This window comes from Panthera tigris, chromosome C2 (assembly GCF_018350195.1).
Source record: "Panthera tigris isolate Pti1 chromosome C2, P.tigris_Pti1_mat1.1, whole genome shotgun sequence".
Taxonomy (NCBI): Eukaryota; Metazoa; Chordata; class Mammalia; order Carnivora; family Felidae; genus Panthera; species Panthera tigris.
This window is the reverse complement of record NC_056668.1, coordinates 131284323-131302411: the sequence shown is the minus strand read 5'-3', so window position 1 is coordinate 131302411 and position 18089 is coordinate 131284323. Positions and strand designations below refer to the sequence as shown.

The window sequence follows — 18089 nt, the reverse complement described above, 5'->3', positions numbered from 1 at the left end:
CCTGTGAATGGGCAGAATCAGTATTACCCAGATCCACAGTTTGTAAATGGAGAAAATTGTAATTCATAGAGTCATGTGCTCATCCAAGCTCACAAAGCAAATTAGAAGCAGAACTAGGACTTGAACCTGGGACCTTTTCATTTTTGATCCAAAGTGTTTCTCACTTTACCATGTTCTCTTTTACTGTCCTGGGCAGCTTATGTGGTGAAGTTATCTAACATTTTTTAAATCAAAGTGAGATTATATTTGTAGACTCTTTTGATGAAAGCTCACAGGCCATACAGTACTTTCTAATTTATAATTAATTAATTTGGCAAAAAGACATGCTATTTATCATTCCCTTCCCTATCCAATACCTAGATCAAAAGATTATGTTCACTAATATAATTTAGGCAGTCATTCTTCAAATTCGGAATGGACGTCCTGAGGGCTGGAAACCCAGAGATAAATAAGTGAGTCCTTGTCTCCTTAGAAGCTCTCCATATAGCAGGAGACACAGAAACAGGTAATAACACACAGTGTAACAGAAAAATCATCTCAGAAGAGGAGGTGATGTATGGTCTATACCTTAGGAATGGGCAGGATTTCACCTAGAAGAGAAAGAGTTAAATAGTGGTTTATTCTTTGTGGGATCACAAGGAAACCTTTTTCCAATTTTAGCTGCCTGAAGGCAGTGTTCAGACACACCTGTTTTGTTTGAATTCCGAAGTGGCTTGAATGAGTTGGTCAAAAATATAGATAAGGCGGATTTGTATGATTTGGGGTTGTCAATATGGGCAGTTGACAGATAAACATTCCGATTACCTTGCAGGCAATCTGATCAGGTCTTTGAGGATGTAGAAGTAATTGGAAGGACAGCATCATATGTTAGTCATTCTGACGGTCACTATTGCTGGTTCGAATCGGTTGGGTGATGATAGAGATAGTTGCTTGACTCTTTCCGTGTGTATTTTTATTCCACAGGGAGAAAGAGGCCCCCAAGGTCTTCCTGGACCCCAAGGTGAGGAAGGATGCCCGGGTATGAGAGGACCTAAGGTGAGTGTGGACCTAAAGCTGTGGAATTCTTTCCCTATCCCGGTTTTATCCCTTGAGTTTGAGGAAAATCTTAATTCTTCAACATAGCATTTTAGCTCCTTCCCAGTGTAGGGTTTCCCAGAAGTAGAGCCTGAGAAAAGGAGTCAAGTGCAAATAGTTCATAGGAAGGGGATCTCAGTAAATACTATCAAGACAGGAGAGAATTTAGGGAAGGGAGGTGGCCTAAGAAGGGTATGGTTTCAATTAGATTACCACTGTGGGTAGATAGAGCCTCATCCTGCTAAGGAACTGTGTGAGCCAGTGTTGAACTTGCACCTCAATGTTACCCCATCCAAGCGGTGAGAGAGCTGGGATATATATGCACTAAATCCTATCAGGCATTAGTTGCAAACTGGTCCCAGTGGATATTAATTCCCCAGTACTTCTGGCCTGTCTTTCATGTGGACAGGCTCCAGTGCCAGAAAAAAGCCCTCAGGAAAAGACATAGTGCTGATAGTTGGAAGGGGGTTTGAGAATACTGAAATTTTAAAGCCTAAAGCAATGATGGGTGGGGCTCCCTTTTCATTGGTGTCGTCAGTGTCTCTTCACCTTCCGGGATTAGAGAATCTCCTTGAAGAAGACCAGAACATTTTCTCTACAACTCAGAGTCCTATGGAGAATTTTTCTGACCGAAGTTACCATATTCTGTACACTCTTAACAAGTCACTCTTTCAGTTCATTTGTGCGGTTGTTCCTGGAAGCCTTCTCACGCTTGTTAGCCGGCGTACTCTCACTTTTGTTTGAAAAATATACGATTCTTCTATTAATAAGTGGCAGGTCACTGTCATTTCCTGCTCACCCCTGCTATGTGAGGAGTTACCGATGTGATTTTTATCTAAGTCACACTCAAAGGGGAGCAGTAGTAATCAAGGTGCTATGATGTGCATTGTACTTGCTGGAGATGAAATCTCCATTTTGATCTACTAATTAATTGCCTTTTCTTGGATTTGGGGAATATATGGTGTCCTAAGAGAGAAAAATCTTATTCAAACTCAATTCTTTTCACTTTTTTCCCCCTAATTTTAGGGAGCAAGAGGGTTTTCAGGAGAGAAGGTAGGTGACCTTCCTTACCCTTCTTAAACGGGAGAGCAATTTCTGTGGGAAACAGTAACAGGTCACTTGCTTTTCCTTTGCTTGAGTGAGGTGAGCCTCCAAACTTTCTGACAAGGGGATATGTCAGATGATATGAACAGCCAAACTGCTATGCCAATAAATGGCTATTTGTCGGGTATGTATTTCATATTTAAGGCAGGGACATATATAATTTTCATGCCCTGCTAACTCTATAACAATTGAGCTGCCATATTCATCATATGATGCTCTGGGAGAGTTGGTCCTGAACTCAAGGTGTGGCAGGGAGGAGTCTGGTCAAGCTGAGTATCAAATGGGAGATGGACGCCAGGACAGGGTTGGTAGGAAAGGAGCTGCACAATAAGGGAATGACTTTACATTCAGATTCAGAAGCAAAGTATCCATTTGCTCATTTGTGCACTCAAGAAATGTTTTTGTAGGTACCCATTCTGTTCCCCACATTATCCTTGAGAGTGGTTACAGAGTGATGGACAAGACAGACAAGGGCTGACAGAACTTTACTCCTATCTCCTGGTACCACAGATTCACCCATGTGGCTTGTGGCAAATACATTGCATAATTTTAGTATGAAAGTTTGGTGTGCTTATTTTCATGCACTAACTCAGCTGTCTTTTGGTTCAAAAAAAGTGCCTGACATGAAAAGATGCTCAACGTTGCTCCTCATCAGGGAAATACAAATCAAAACCACACTCAGATATCACCTCACGCCAGTCAGAGTGGCCAAAATGAACAAATCAGGAGACTGTAGATGCTGGAGAGGATGTGGAGAAACGGGAACCCTCTTGCACTGTTGGTGGGAATGCAAATTGGTGCAGCCACTCTGGAGAACAGTGTGGAGGTTCCTCAAAAAGTTAAAAATATACCTACCCTATGATCCAGCAGTAGCACTGGATTTACCCAAGGGATACAGGAGTACTGATGCATAGGGGCACTTGTACCCCAATGTTTATAGCAGCACTTTTAACAATAGCCAAATTATGGAAAGAGCCTAAATGTCCATCAACCGATGAATGGATAAAGAAATTGTGGTTTATATACACAATGGAGTACTATGTGGCAATGAGAAAGAATGAAATACGGCCCTTTGTAGCAACATGGATGGAACTGGAGAGTGTGATGCTAAGTGAAATAAGCCATACAGAGAAAGACAGATACCATACGTTTTTACTCTTAGGTGGATCCTGAGAAACTTAACAGAAGACCGTGGGGGAGGGGAAGGAAAAAAAAAAGAGAGGAAGGGAGCCAAAACATAAGACTCTTAAAAACTGAGAACAAACTGAGGGTTGATGGGGGGTGGGAGGGAGGGGAGGGTGGGTGATGAGCATTGAGGAGGGCACCTGTTGGGATGAGCCCTGGGTGTTGTATGGAAACCAATTTGACAATAATTTTCTATTAAAAACAAAGTGCCTGAAACTTGATTTCCTCATGCGGATGGTAGGAATGAATCAACTATTCCACATGCATAATATGCATTTTATTTGGCTGGCAAAACTCTGGACTTTTTTTGTTTTTCAATAAATGCTTTGTAATAAATATGTTAACTGTCATTCTGAGATAGTCAGTAAAGCAAAGGGCCCACGAGTTGGAAGTGATGGAATATTTGAGGAGATGTCACCACACCACGGCCAGTGTTTAGTCTTATCCAGTTAGCATAAATTTTTAAGTTCTTAAGGCCTTTTCTTATTGTAAGTTTCCCCAAATGCATACATGTGGATGCACCCCCATTTAATTCCTCCTTAATCTGGGCTCTTCTAAGTTTCCATTATGCGAATTAATTCAGGCATATTTGTCTGTCTTTTTAAAATAAAAAAAGTCAATGACAAAAGGACCATCTTTAAAATTTTTTAAATGTTTATTTGTGAGTGAGGGAGGGAGACAGAGCACAAGGGGGAAGGGGCAGAGAGACAGGGAGACCCAGAATCCGAAGCAGCCCCCAGGCTCTGGGATGTCAGCACACAGCCCAACGTGGGGCTTGAACTCACAAACTGTGAGATCATGACCTGAGCCGAAGTCAAATGCTTAATGACTGAGCTACCCAGGCACCCCAGACCATCTTTAACATGTAGACAACCAGTGGGAAATGTTTTATCCAGTCTTTTGAAAGAGTGACTACTTGTTCCCAGTGCAAAAGTGGAAAAAAGAAGTCTTTATACCCATTTGAAATTTGAGTTTCTTTTTTTTTTTTTTTAATCTTTTTATTTTCCCCCTTTAGCACTCAAAACTGTCAGGGAAAACAGTGTATAATCATTGTTTTTTAGTATGTGAATGCAGCATATAAATGTCATTTCGGAAGGTCTAGACTCTTCTACCGACTAAAAAAAAATATTAGCAAGGATATCAACATCAAAGCAGTAGTCATGTACCCCTGGTCCTCTTTTCTTCAATAGTTTATCTTCCTTTGCTCCACAGGGAGATCCTGGTGACCAAGGCGCTGATGGCTTGGATGGGGAACAGGTATAGAAAGTTTCTCATTCTATGTTTCTCCCTCTACTAGTTTGGCATTTATACTCTCTATTTATATTTTCCCCGATATAGCCTAGAAATGTTAGCATGCATACTCAACAAAGTTTTAAGTCAATCTATTATTTTTCTTTATCCTCAGAATATAAGGACCTTAGAAACTTAGCTCTAATCAACTGCCTTCTGTAATACATATTATTGTTCAGTATTTTGTTTACATTTAGTTTTGTTCAAGTCTATCAATTAGTTGTTGTTATTATTTTATTTAGTCATTGCTCATCTAGCTTTACCCTTATTTGTTACTTTTACTGATGCCTTCAAAAGATCATGAAAGATCCTGTGTCTTTTGCCTAAGGTACCACTTTTGGAATTTCCTTTGATGAAGTTTATACACTTTGGTTTTTGTTTCTCTAAAAATCTCTTTATTTTACAATTTTTCTTGTAAGATAGTTCTTGGGGAAATAATGATTTTCTTTTGGCACTTAGAAAATGTCATTTCATAGTCTTCTGGCTTCTGTTGTCTTCTGTCTTTCATTATTGCTGTTAAGAAGTTATTTGTCAAACTAATTATTGTTCCTTTGTCAGCAGTCTTAACAAAAAATATTATATTGCTTTAAAAATTTCCCCTTCTAGGGAAAGCAAAAATAAGATAAAAGCAGAAAGGGAGACAGAGTATAAGAGACTTTTAAATACAGAGAACAAACTGAGGGTTGCTGGAGGGGGTGTTGGGTGGGGGGATGGGCTAAATGGGCAAGGGGCATTAGGGAGGACGCTTGTTGGGATGAGCACTGGATGTCATATGCAAGTGATGAATCACTAAATTCTATTCCTGAAATCATTATTATACTATATGTTAAGTAGCTTGGATGTGAATCAAAAAAAATTTTCCCCCTTCTTTCTAGTGTTCTGTAGTTTCAATATGATGTGTCCAGGTGTGGGTTTCTTTTTATTTATACTGCTTGGGACTTGTTAGGTTTTTTAATCTGAGCATTTGTGCCTTCTATCGTTTTTGGACACTCCTTAGCAAATTCTTACTTTGAAGTTTTTATCCTTCCCATTTTCTCTATTACCTCTTTTTGGAAGAAATTTGTCCTGATGTCTCTTAATCTCCCTTTCATGTGTTGTTTGTCTTCCTGTGCTGCATTCTGAACACTTTCTTCCGTTTCAAGTTCATTAATCCTTATGTCACTTGTGTCTAATATACCATTTAACCTGTCCATTGGATTTTTAATTTCATTTATTCTGATTTTCACTTCAAGAAGTTCTATCTTTCTCAGTTCTGCTTGGTCTCTCTCTCTCTCTCTCTCTCTCTCTCTTAACAGTTGCTTGTTATTTTACTCATTCTTTTTTTTACCTATTTAAATGTATTAAAAGTACTTATTTTATATTCTGCATATGATAATTCCAACAGCTATAGTCATTGCAAGTCTGATTTTGTTGCCTGTGGTTTCTACTGGCTTTGCCGCCATGGTGTCTCCCTCATGTGTATGGTGACTTTTGATTTAAACTCATTTTTGATTGAACTTCAGCTGTGAGAAGTCTCTAAGGCCTGAATTGAGGTTATTTGCTTCTGCCACGTACTTGGGCACTTCCTCCTGAGATCACTTCAAAGTAAATGATGAGATTTTGGTTTTTCCTCATCTCACAGAGTGACTAGAGTGACTCAGGATGGCCAATGGCTATTACTTCTCTGGATTTCTACTTTCCCTTTACTCTGAACTCTAAGAATTTCTCTTGTTCTTTATCAGCTCATTAATGTATATAAAATATTTTAAACTTTGCTAAATGGAATTTTATATGATTTTCAAAGGGAGGATTTTTCAGGGCATCTAGTCTGTCACATACAAGGAGAATGGTAACCTTTCTACTCTTGGCTAGAATGTGAAACTACATGGAAAAAGTTCCCACTGTGACCTGATATACAAAGCTTCTTTGTATATTTCTTTTTCTAGGGTAATCATGGAGCCCCGGGGTCATCTGGAGAAAAAGGAAATAGAGGAAATCGGGTAAAGTGTGAGAATTATTCTTCTCTCATATTTCTATTGCATAAACTGACCTTGATAGTTTATGTTTAAGTTCTGGGAAAGAATCCTCTAATGGTTTAAGTTCTAGATCAGGAGTTAAAGGTCAATAAATATTATCTTTTTGGAGTCTTTAGTTGAGTCCCTCCTGTGCTGCTAGTGAAATGAGTGATAAAAATCCAGTTACTTAGCCTTTGGAGCAGTAATCACTGCGTCCTACCTCATGGGCTTTGCAAAACTCCCTGTCACCAGTGATTCAGTCCCACACCCCAGGCCTCTCAGCCACGACCTTCATTACTCTCAGTCCAGAAGGGTCCTTCCCAATCAGATTGTACTACTCATTGTACCCTGAAGATTTCTTGTGCATGCCCACCCCTGTGTCTTAGCTCGTCCCAGGCACCCCATCCTGGAGTGGTTTTTCCCTGCCTCCATCTTCAGGGCTTATTTGAATATCAGTTTTTCTCCAATTTCCAGCTCCTCTCTTTCCTCCTCAGGACACCCTCCTTGACCATGTCAGCCTGTATTGCTTGCCCTCTCCCTTCTCTACATCCTTCTCATGTACATTATTTGCACTATCTGCTTGACAGGGACTATTCACTGCCTCGTGCTGGTAATTATATTTCTATGCAAGGGAAAGCAGATCCCTATGCCCATTGCAGACATTACTAAGAGATTATGAAATCCAGTCTGAAGGATCCATCTCAGAACTGTTATAGTCAGCTTCTGCCGATTGATTGAATTAGATAAGGGGGGGGGGGAGGTAAATTTTATTTAGTTTTGTTCTTTTTTTTATTTTGGGGACCCCTTATGGAATTAGAGTAATACTTTTACCCCAAGGTGTGGATTGATTTCCCAATAAGTAAAGCAGGGAGTCACAAGAAATGGTTCTTTATTGAGGGAGGTTTAATTAATAACGTGCAATTTGTGGATTCGATTTTAGAGAAGGTGGGGGACACCACATTTCTTTCAAGACTGGAGAGCTTTCAGCTTCCATTGAATTTAGTTTAATTCTACAAACACCTGTCAAATTCTTCCTACCTGTAGAGTGTTTTGCTAGATACAAAGAAGGGTTCAAAGATAAATAAGTCATGGTTGTGACCAACAAAGAGCTTATTCACAGTATAGGAGATAAGATTTGTACAGGAAGAACTATAATCCAAGATAGGATAAGATAAAGGTTGTAAGAATGGTGTAAATAAAGAATCAATGGGAGTATAGTGACTTGGAGAAGAATCTAAACTAGAGCGGCATTTCTTCATCTGAACAATAATAAAAATTTGCTGAGTATCTATCTCTTGTAATCCAGGTATGATTTTAGAATGGGGAACAAGACAGACATGGGTTCTGTACCTCAAAACTGGCCTCTGTGAGGAATGAAAGATATTAATGAAATAATCACAAAGTAGCTGTAAGGTTATGGCTGAGATAAGGATATGAAGGACAGATAAATGACGGGAATCTGATCCAGACTGTGTGTATTCAGGAAGGCTTCATCAAGGGAGTGAGGATGGCATGAAATTTGAAAGATGAGTAACAACCAGATGGTAAAGGAGGAGGGAAGGGGGCAAGAGGTCAGCCTTCCATACTGAGGTCCTGTGGTAATTGATAATGGTGCCCAAGGCAGGAGAGGACCCTGGCATTCCAGGGAGTACAGGAGATCAAGGTATTTTTCATAGACCTCTGTGAGGGAGACACACAACCCTGTTAAGACACACGATTCCAGGCTAAGAAAAAGGAAAGGCTTAGAGTTAGAGGAGCTCATTGTGAGTTCGGACAAATAATGATTCCAGGTCCACAGGAGTGGAGGATGAGATAAAAGGTATAAAGAGTGGGAAGAGGGGCGCCTGGGTGGCTCAGTCGTTAAGCATCCGACTTTGACCCAGGTCATGATCTCATGGCTCGTGGGTTCGAGCCCCGCATCGGGCTCTGTGCTGACAGCTCAGAGCCTGGAGCCTACTTTGTATTCTGTGTCTCCCTCTCTCTCTGCCCCTCCCTAGCTCATGCACGCTATTTCTCTCTCTGTCAAAAATAAATAAACTTAAAAAAAAAAAAGAGTGGGAAGAAAGTCTGGAAGGGCAAGTTGGAGTCAATGTAGTGCCATGGTGAGGGATTTGGGATTTTCTGGGTCAGAAAAAGGAAGGACTGGAAGTTGGGCACATCATGATAAGAACCAAATGCCAGCCTCTGTATTCAGCATTTTAATTTATTGTTCCATTTAATCTCTATAACAGCTTGATAAAATGGGTATATCTGTTTCACAAATGAGAACATTGCATCTTAGAGAAGTCAAAAAAATTCACCTAGCTAGTAAATTGGACAGTAGGGTTGGAATTTAGAATTAACTAACTCCCTTTTACCATTATATCAGGCCAGGAAAGAGGTGAGGAGGAGTAACATTATGAGGTGGCTGTTTTTAGAGCCTAGAGAACATTCCATTCCCTGTGTGTCTGAGAACCATATCTCAGAGATGGGTCCCACTCCACTGTCCTCAGAGTGTGTCATATACCCTCTAGAACCAGGCACATAACCCCATTTGAGGAAGGTTCCTGGGGGGTGGGGGCTCTCCCTGATGCCGTGGCTCTGTAGGAACTACTACACAGAGAGAGTACCAGTATCCACAGATTTTAAGAGAAGCAACCATTTGTTTATCATGTCATAGTCTTATGGCAAATTGCTTCACTTCACTGGTTCCCCTTCTAGAGTAGGAGCTCCAGAAGCATATTTCTCTCATTTGCCTCTTTTTCATGAGATCTTGCTGTGCCAGTGCTGCCCATGTTTGTGGTAGAGACCACCTTCTTCTTCTCATGTGTGTTTCTGTGTAAGAGTATCAGGGAGATGTGGAAAGATTAGGAATTTGGTGGTAGGGACAACTGGGTCCAACTTTGCTGAGCTTTAGGTTCCTTGCATGCAGTATGTAATTCCTGAGTTGTAAGGGTTCACATATCTAGGGTGAGGTCATGCATACCCAGGGCCACATATATCAGAGATTTCCAGTAAAAGTATGTTCTTTTCTTCATCTCCTCCTCACCTCTTGGGCAGCAAATGCTTTAAAGTTCAAGTACTAAATTGCTCTTTTAATGTGATTCTCATTTTGCCTCTTAATGTTCTCTTTCCTTTGGGCAATAGATGATCTTTTAATGTGACACATTTTTCCCCCTGTGATTTCAGGGCTTGACAGGACCACCTGGACCACCTGGGAAGCGTGGAGAGCCTGGGTTAAGGGGAGATCCTGTGAGTGCTTTAATCCAGGGCCTTATAAACAGTTTGCTTAGGCACAAAGTCAGAGAGCAATTAATTATTCATTAATGAGGCATCTGTTCAGCCTGTCTTAGCATTGCAACAAATAAGAGATTTGTGAGGAGATCCATCTTATAGAACATTTGGGTTCTTAAAGAGTTTGCAACTTTAATTGCATTGGGTATTTGGGATTTCTAAGCAAAATCAGACAATTAAAAAGGTACACTTTGATGCCTTTAAAAAATCATACTTCCTGTAATTTCTTCTCCTATCTTTTCTGCCCATTTGAGGTAAGCAACCTTTTCTTTTCTCAGGGGGATCCTGGAGCAGATAGTTTCATCCAAGGCCCTAAGGGAGAAAAAGGAAGGCGTGGACATCAGGTAAGATCATCTCTGTTGACTTGGTGCTATTGGTACATGGGGGGTGGGGTGGAGGTGGGGCTGGGGCGGGTGCGGGGGGCGGTTGGAAATTCTAGTTGGTGAGGAAGGCTAGAGCACTCTGGTTGGATCAGCACTGAAAACTAGGGAGCAAACCTCTGGGACGCCGCTGCCCATGGAGACAAGAGCTCCGAATGCTAATCCCCAGTTATAGCCTTATATTCTTGCATCCTTGTCTTGTGGTTTCTTTTTATCTTGAAAAAAATCTCATTTCCCACAACACTAGCAATACAGGTTACTTTATGTCTTTTGTGCTTGGTTTCTTCACCTCGAAAGTGAAAGCATCAGGCTCCGTGGTGCCTAAGATCTTTGCAGTTTAAAAATTCTCCAAGGTCATCATGATGCCTTGATTCAAAAGACGGTCAGGACATTACACTGTTGACTTGCTTTCCACCACTGCCATTGTTGACTGATGTGAATCGAGTACTAGCCAGTTTTAAGAGATAAGCTCCTTATCTGGTTTTGAAAACTGGAAGTGTTATGACAGAAGGTAGCACCAAAGGAAAAAGACTTGTTCACTTTGCAAATGCTGCTGATTGGAAGCCATCTTTAGAATTTTTTTGATGTCCTCGTTATTAAAATGCATGACTGAAAGATGACTACCCCAAGTGCCTCAGTCCTCACATCTTGTCATTCCAAATTTCCAGAAACAAGGTCTGCACAGCAAAATGTTTATAACTGTAAAGCAACCTCTATTTCCTTTGAACTCCAGTTTGCCTCCTTTGACAAAGCCTTAGGATGTTGATTCTTTTCCCTGAATTGTGACTCGGTTGCATCCATTTTGTGGATGGCCAGGTCCTGTGTAAGATCCAGTTTGTAACAAGATCATTATTATGTAACTATGGGAGAAAACTGTAACTCCTTGCTGCAAGAATTTCTCATCCTGTTGTGAATTACAGTTATTTTGGACAAACTCCATTGAGAGGGTTCTCTTGGGTGAGTTGAGATTGGAGAGCCCTGTGAATAGCCAATCAGTTATGGAATTGAGCAAAGAGAAGCAACCCTTAACCCATCTGGGTCCCAGTTCCCTCATCTATAAGGTGAGAAGGTTAGAAAAACCATTTCAAAGTTCCCATGAGTTAATGGGCGTCATGGGAAGGAAGGCATATAAATTGAGCTTTGATTCCATGGTTTGCTCATGGTTTTACAGCTGGAAAGAACTCAGGCCTCTATACAAACTGTCCGGTACCGTGTGCATCACAGCACCCCAGCCATGGGGAAAGTCTCATGCTCTCAGTTTTCAGAGGTCTCCATCACTGACTTCAGCTGAGGGTTAACTTAGAAGATTAGATCCCTGAATTGTGTGTGCAAACAAAAATTGGAACCCTCTGAGGTGGTGCCATGTAACAGTGAACTTGTGTTCCACATGGTTTCTACTCCCATTCCGAGCTCAAAGAAGGGTGCTAAATATTCTTTGAATAGACTTGGGTAATAGAAGTCACTCTCACAAATTATACAAGCCTATAGCTGGGAATGCTGAAATTCCAGGTTGGTAAGTGTCATTAGAAGATAGACCTCTAGGGGGCAATCTTTCCTCGGTACAAGTTTCCTTGGCTGTGCGAAAGCAGAGAGTTCCTCTGAAACCAATCAGAAGCGGAAATGGAGTCAGCGAAGAAAATTACCATTAATTTATATGGAAACATATTTGAGTGTTCCAAGACCCCCCAAAATAACCTCTTCTAGGCTTCTCTGATACCTTAGGACACATTTTGCTAAGGGATGAACAAATAAATTGAGATGCAGGGATGCTCCCAGAGTTCAAAGCTATGGCAGCTGGATGCTGAGATGCTGAGTGTGGTCCCCAGGGAAGGAGCTTGGCGGGGCCTCTCGCTGCTTGGGGTGCGGGCTGCTTCTGTAAAGGCTCAGTGCAAAACACATGCTGATGCCTAAGATCTGAGCGCTGATCAAGGACTGTGTGGTATATTTAGTTGTCTTGCCTCAGTAGTATCCCTCAGTCACAGCTGTTGTCCAGTCCTTTGTTTCCGTGACATGGGCATTCCTGACCAGTTATTTTGCCAAACATCCCTCAGTTAGGATTTGTCTGATTGTTTCCTCATGATAAGATTCAGTTTAAATATTTTTTTTCAGGAGATTAAGTAAGGCTGTAGCCTTCTCAGTCACCAGGAGAGAAACTATGTCTGGCTGTCTCATTACTGGTACATTAATTTGGTCACTTGATTAAGATGCTGTTCATGAGACTTAGCCATTGTAAACACACTTTTTCCCTCTTTGTAATGATCAAGTAATCTGGCAGTGATACTGAGATTGTAAATTTCTTGTTTCCCGACAGTGTTTTACCCAATGATTCCAACATCTGCCCAAATGATTCCTTTGCTACGCTGGCTGCAAAAAACTGTCTACTATTGAAGTGAGAAAATGATAAATGTTTTAAGAAAGAATCTTTTTAATATTTAGACCAGTTGTGAGAGAGCCTTGTCTAAAGCCTCCTTTCTCATATAGCCTACTATATTTAAAAAATTTTTTACAATAAAAGTAACACTATAGATATTTGGGAATACAGGATGTAAAATGTAAAGAAAAAAATGAATAGTTCCAGTAACCAAGAAAAAAAGTAAGTTTACAGAACGTTCCTAACTTGGTGATGCAATTACTTTCCCTGAGAAAGTCAAATAAGGATCCCATTGGCTTATTAAAAAATGTTCTAGTACAATATAAAGAAATGAGGAACTGTCATTTTATCTTTCTCTGTATTTGGGATAAATTATTCTTTCAGCAAATTTAATATACTTGAAAAGAATGTTATAACACATTTTTTCTCCTTTATAAACTTTTGATAAACGTAATTTGTAATTGTTGCATACTATTTCAATAAGCGTTCCTACCATAATTTAATCAACGCTTCCTTCCATGTTGTGGAATATTTATATTGTTTTCGAATCTAATCTATCATAAGTAACCGTTGGAAGGACAGCTTTGCGCAAATGCTTTTATTTCTGTATTTCACATTCTTACCCTGTTTCTGTGTTCTTACTGAGTTAGCATGGGACTTTACTGAGTATCTAAAATGTCCCTCCTTGGCTTCCAAGGTAGTTTCTGTTTCTCCTGAAAGATGGACTCATTTTTTTTCTCTGGACACCATTTATTTTCCCGCTTCTGGGCTTAAAGAAGTGAGAGCAGCACAAAGCTTCCTCATCGTGACTGTGTGTAAAACCTCTCCCTCCATCATCATCTGTGCATACTGATCGCTCCACATGTGCAGAGACACGTTCATCTACCTTCTGTTTCTGTCTGCCACTCTGTACCTATAGGATGGGTAGAAAGGGAAATCCCAGTATTTTTCAAATATTAAGCATAGCTCATTGGGGGAATGTGTATGACTACTGTCGCAGCACGATGAACCCTGAAGAGTTGTCCCATGAACAATCTTTGGGGGAGGCTGTCTACAGTGCGGATATTTTAGAACACCAGAATTAATCCGTTTGCTTCTACAGAAGCGCTGACCCACAGAACTTTTTGAGATCAAATATTTTATATCTGTGCTGATATGGTAGCCACTGGCCACGTGTAGTTACTGGACACTTGAAATGTGCCGAGTATAACTGAGAAGCTAAAATTTTAATTTAATTTTAATGAATTTAGAATTAATAGCCACATGTAGCTAGTGGCTTCTGTATTAGAGAGCCCATGTCTGAAGAGTAAATCCAGAAGGATGTAGACATCGAAACTTATATTCCCTTTACTTCTTCCTTTTCAGGGAAGGTCTAGTTTTGACGGACCTCAGGGGGAACCTGGAAATGTTGGCCCTCAGGTAACTATAACCACTCTTGGGTTGAATTTCACCTGCTTGTGTGGAAGAGGGAGGTAGGCTGGGGTGAAAATTGGGTTGTTTCTTTCTCTAAGGTCTTTGCTTCCCTTCTGTTCTTAGGGGTCAAGAGGAAGACGCGGTGTGCCAGGGCTGGAGGTCAGTGCTTTCCGCAAAGACTTGCTTTACGTTCCGCGTGTATGGCTACTTTAAAGAGTTCTCTCTGAGGTCAAGGGGAGTGCTGGCTGGGCTGTCTGAGATTGCAGGAAGATCACTGAGAGGTTTTCATGGGACCTTTTCCATGAAGAAGACAAAGTTTGTATGGTTCCCTGCTTCCCCTCCAACCTGGAGTATTTCATTTAGATTGAAAAGAAGCTAATACCTTAGTGAAAAATGGTTTTACCTCTGAAATAATGATTTTTCCATGTAAAGAAGTGGGGCTTCCTATGAGTGCTTAAGGGGATTGCATGGTCCCTAAATGAAGGAAAAAGATTGAGCTTTTACCATGTATCCAAATGGGAAGGATGCGATTAGAGGGTGGGATAAGGGGATATCTCTGTGGGGGAATTGTATTTTACTAAGCAATTATCTAGCACCAGTCACTGCATTAGACCTTATTTTTATCACCTTCTGTAAGCCTTTATACAACCCTCAGAGTTATGAGCATCATTGGTTCCCTTTTATGAATAAGAGAGAAAATAGGTTTAGCAGAACTTGTCAGAGGCCACATACTAATAACAATTGGTAGAGCTGGATTCAAATCCAAAGATCAGGATCCTTTTGGAATTTTTTTACAAAATAAGTTTATTATGTAGACTTCTCTCTAATACAGTGTGGTCATGCTCTGCTGGTATTATTTTTTCTAGCATCGTCCTGATTTAGTGATGGAGGAAAATCACAGATTGATTTATGTCAACTCTGAGCCCAAGTGTGTGTGTGTGTGTGTGTGTGTGTGTGTGTGTGTGTGTGTGTGTGTGTTGGGCAATGACCTCCGAGGTACAAAGAAGATGTGACTCCTGTGTCTTTATTACAACAGTGTTGGAAAAGCACGGATGTTAAGAAATTTCAAGTCTCAAAAATCCAAACAAGTTTTGTTGACACCAAGTGAAATGTTTTTTTTCTCATAAAATGCTAGGATTTGAAATAAGTTCTTAAATAGATATTTCCTGTTAATTTGGTTTTAATACTTATGAAATAAATAATGTCTGGAACTATCATTTTATCTTACTGTTTTTATCCCCAAAAGGCAGAAAGAAATAGACTGTTTTGGAGAAATTAAGTGGCTCTAGGCAGTGGAAGGAATTTCCTACTTTTGAATCATTTAATTCTTTTGTGACACTACATATCGTTTATCTAAATATCCATTAACAGTGGGTTCTCTGTTCAGCTGGGTCATGGTTATTTTTCTTTCCCTATGTCACTTCATCTCCTGTGGGGTTTTTTTAAGGTTTATTTTGAGAGACAGAGAGAGGGGTGGGGGGGAGAGAGAGAGAGTCCCAAGTAGGTTTCACGCTGTCAGCACAGAGCCCAACACGGTGCTTGATCTCATGACTGTGAGATCATGACCTGAGTGGAAATCAAGAGTTACACCTTAACCAACCAGGTCACCTACGTGCTCCCCCGCCCCCATCTCCTGTGTTATTTTAAATTTAATTTAAATCAGAGTGAAGCCTGTGCATACATTTGAAGTCAGATTGCATTATCTCCCTGTCCATTCTTCCCAGCTCTTCAGGAGCAACTCACTGCGGGCTAAGTCCTTCTGGTATTATTGTCGTTTCTCTAAACAGCATGGTTACTTTGGTATTTCTTGGTTTTCAGTTTGGGATGTTGTTCTATTGATTTCTTGCTAGGGGGGGATAAAGATTTTTCTTAACCTATCCATCTCCTTCTTACACTTCCCACAACTCATCTTGTGAGATACTTACTTTCTCCACTTTTGGTCAAGACTGTTCATTGTTCATATGATTGCTAGGTAAATATTATTTGCAGCTATATAACTCTTATTTTCTCTGAGGTACTCTTTCTCCTCATTTGCTTGTAAATTAACTTTGCCAGTTAATTATAAAGCTCTTTGACAAAACCAGTAACCTCCTAGTATATTCAAACATGTGAGGTTTATTTCTCTTGGATTTCTCCTTTCTGGCCTTCTGACCTCCTGCTCTGATTCAGACCGATTGCTGCTTGGGCCTCTGCTCTGTTTTCTTATTGGGAAAGATTGTGGAACAGTAACCGCTCATTTTGGGAGCAGAGAAAAATGTGAGCAAACTACTGTCTTTAATAGGAGACCTCTCCATTTAACACATTGTAATCTTGATGAATCCCTGTAGTTGTCTGCTCTTTTTCCTATTCAAGCTTTGATTTTTTAAATAAGAGATAAAATCATATTGAAGCGGACTTATCTAACATGTCAATAGTTTGCTAGTTAACCTAGTGTTGGAACATTGGTCACATAGATTCATTTGTGTTTTTGAGGCTGTGACTTGCTAACGATGAGCAAGTAGTGTTGGAAGATTATAGTTTCCAAGGGTGCTGAATTCCAGATTACAGCATCCCTTGGATCTGGGGAAAATATGGCTCATTACTGTCTATAAAATTAGATATGCTGACATCTACAAGATGTAGAATACGTTGAAAATTTAAATAAGATTTTGTTTATGGAAAATATTGTATTATGGCAGACAAGTCAATGCATAGATTATTTTGGCAATAAGGGGAAACTTTAATTAAGAATATCATTTTTAGGGGCGCCTGAGTGGCTCAGTCAGTTAAGTGTCTGACTTTGACTTAGGTCATGATCTCACGGTTTTGTGAGTTCCAGCCCTGCATCAGGTTCTGTGCTGACAGCTCAGAGACTGGAGCCTGCTTCGTATTCTGTGTCTCCTCCTCTCTCTGCCCCTCCCATGCTCATGCTCTGTCTCTGTCTCTCAATAAAAAATAAATGTTAAAAAAAATTAAAAAAAGAATATCATTTTTAAAGTGTAAGCTCACTAGCTTCCTGCAATTATTTTCATGTTTGTTTCCTGTAAGAGATAGATAGTAAGAGTTATTATAATGAATATATTATGTTATAGTCTGCTTTTCTGTTTCCAAATCATCCTATTATCATTTAAATATATTATAGCATACTCTGTAGAAGAACAACTATTTGCTAAACTATTCTTATGTTAAGCATTTAGATACTTTCTGTTTTGTTAGATATTGTGGTTAGTGATGAAAAGAAAAACTGTATTACAGGTTTTTTTGTTTTGTTCTTGCTTTTGCTTTGCTGAAATGATTCCCTTAATATAAATGTACAAGCGTGGACGTATAACAAGAGTTTGAACTTGGCTATATAGAACCAAGTTGTTTTCAGGATGTTGCACTCTGAATGTCACTAATGTGATGTGCAAAGATTTTCACAACCTATTTCAAAATTTCTAGCTACAGTGCTTTTAAAACTTAGCTATGTTCATAAATCTAGAAGTCAACTTTTAAAGAGCAGAATAAGATAACGATAATGATTAAGACAAGTGGTTCCCAGGATGCCTGGGTGCCTCAATCAGTTAAGCATCAGACCCTTGGTTTTGGCTCACGGTTCGTGAGTTCAAACCCCATGTTGGGCTCTGTGCTGACCGCGCAGAGCCTGCTTGGAACTCTCTGTCTCCCTCTGTCTCTGCTTCTCCCCTGTTCATGTGCATTCACATGCTCTATCAAAAATAAATACACATTTAAGAAAAAAACTTAAAAAAAAGAAAGGAGTGCTTCCTATTTACCTGAACAGTTTAAAAACTTAAGAAGCACGAGGAATTGACCTACACAGCGATTAATTCTCAGTTTAAGGTTTTTTCTCTTTGCAAATCTATGAATAATTAGTAGCCTTTCCGACACATGAGCAACATGAAAAAGAAGGCAGAATAATTCACAAAATGGGTATTATCTTCAATCTTAGAAAATGTATCTTCTCTGTAGGAGTGAAACTTTTAATACAAGGGAGAAATGAAGTCAGTTATTAGACGAATCATGTTA

General features: G+C 39.9%; 1 protein-coding gene across 1 annotated transcript in view; it reads left to right on the top strand.

The window, feature by feature from the left end:
* Positions 1-18089, top strand: part of LOC102950795 (collagen alpha-4(VI) chain-like) — a 147103-nt gene that overhangs the window by 78790 nt on the left and 50224 nt on the right. The window contains 8 exon segments of the mRNA XM_042998360.1: positions 964-1035; positions 2101-2127; positions 4576-4620; positions 6579-6632; positions 9816-9878; positions 10199-10264; positions 14037-14090; positions 14208-14243. Of these exon segments, the coding sequence (XP_042854294.1) occupies positions 964-1035; positions 2101-2127; positions 4576-4620; positions 6579-6632; positions 9816-9878; positions 10199-10264; positions 14037-14090; positions 14208-14243 (417 nt within the window).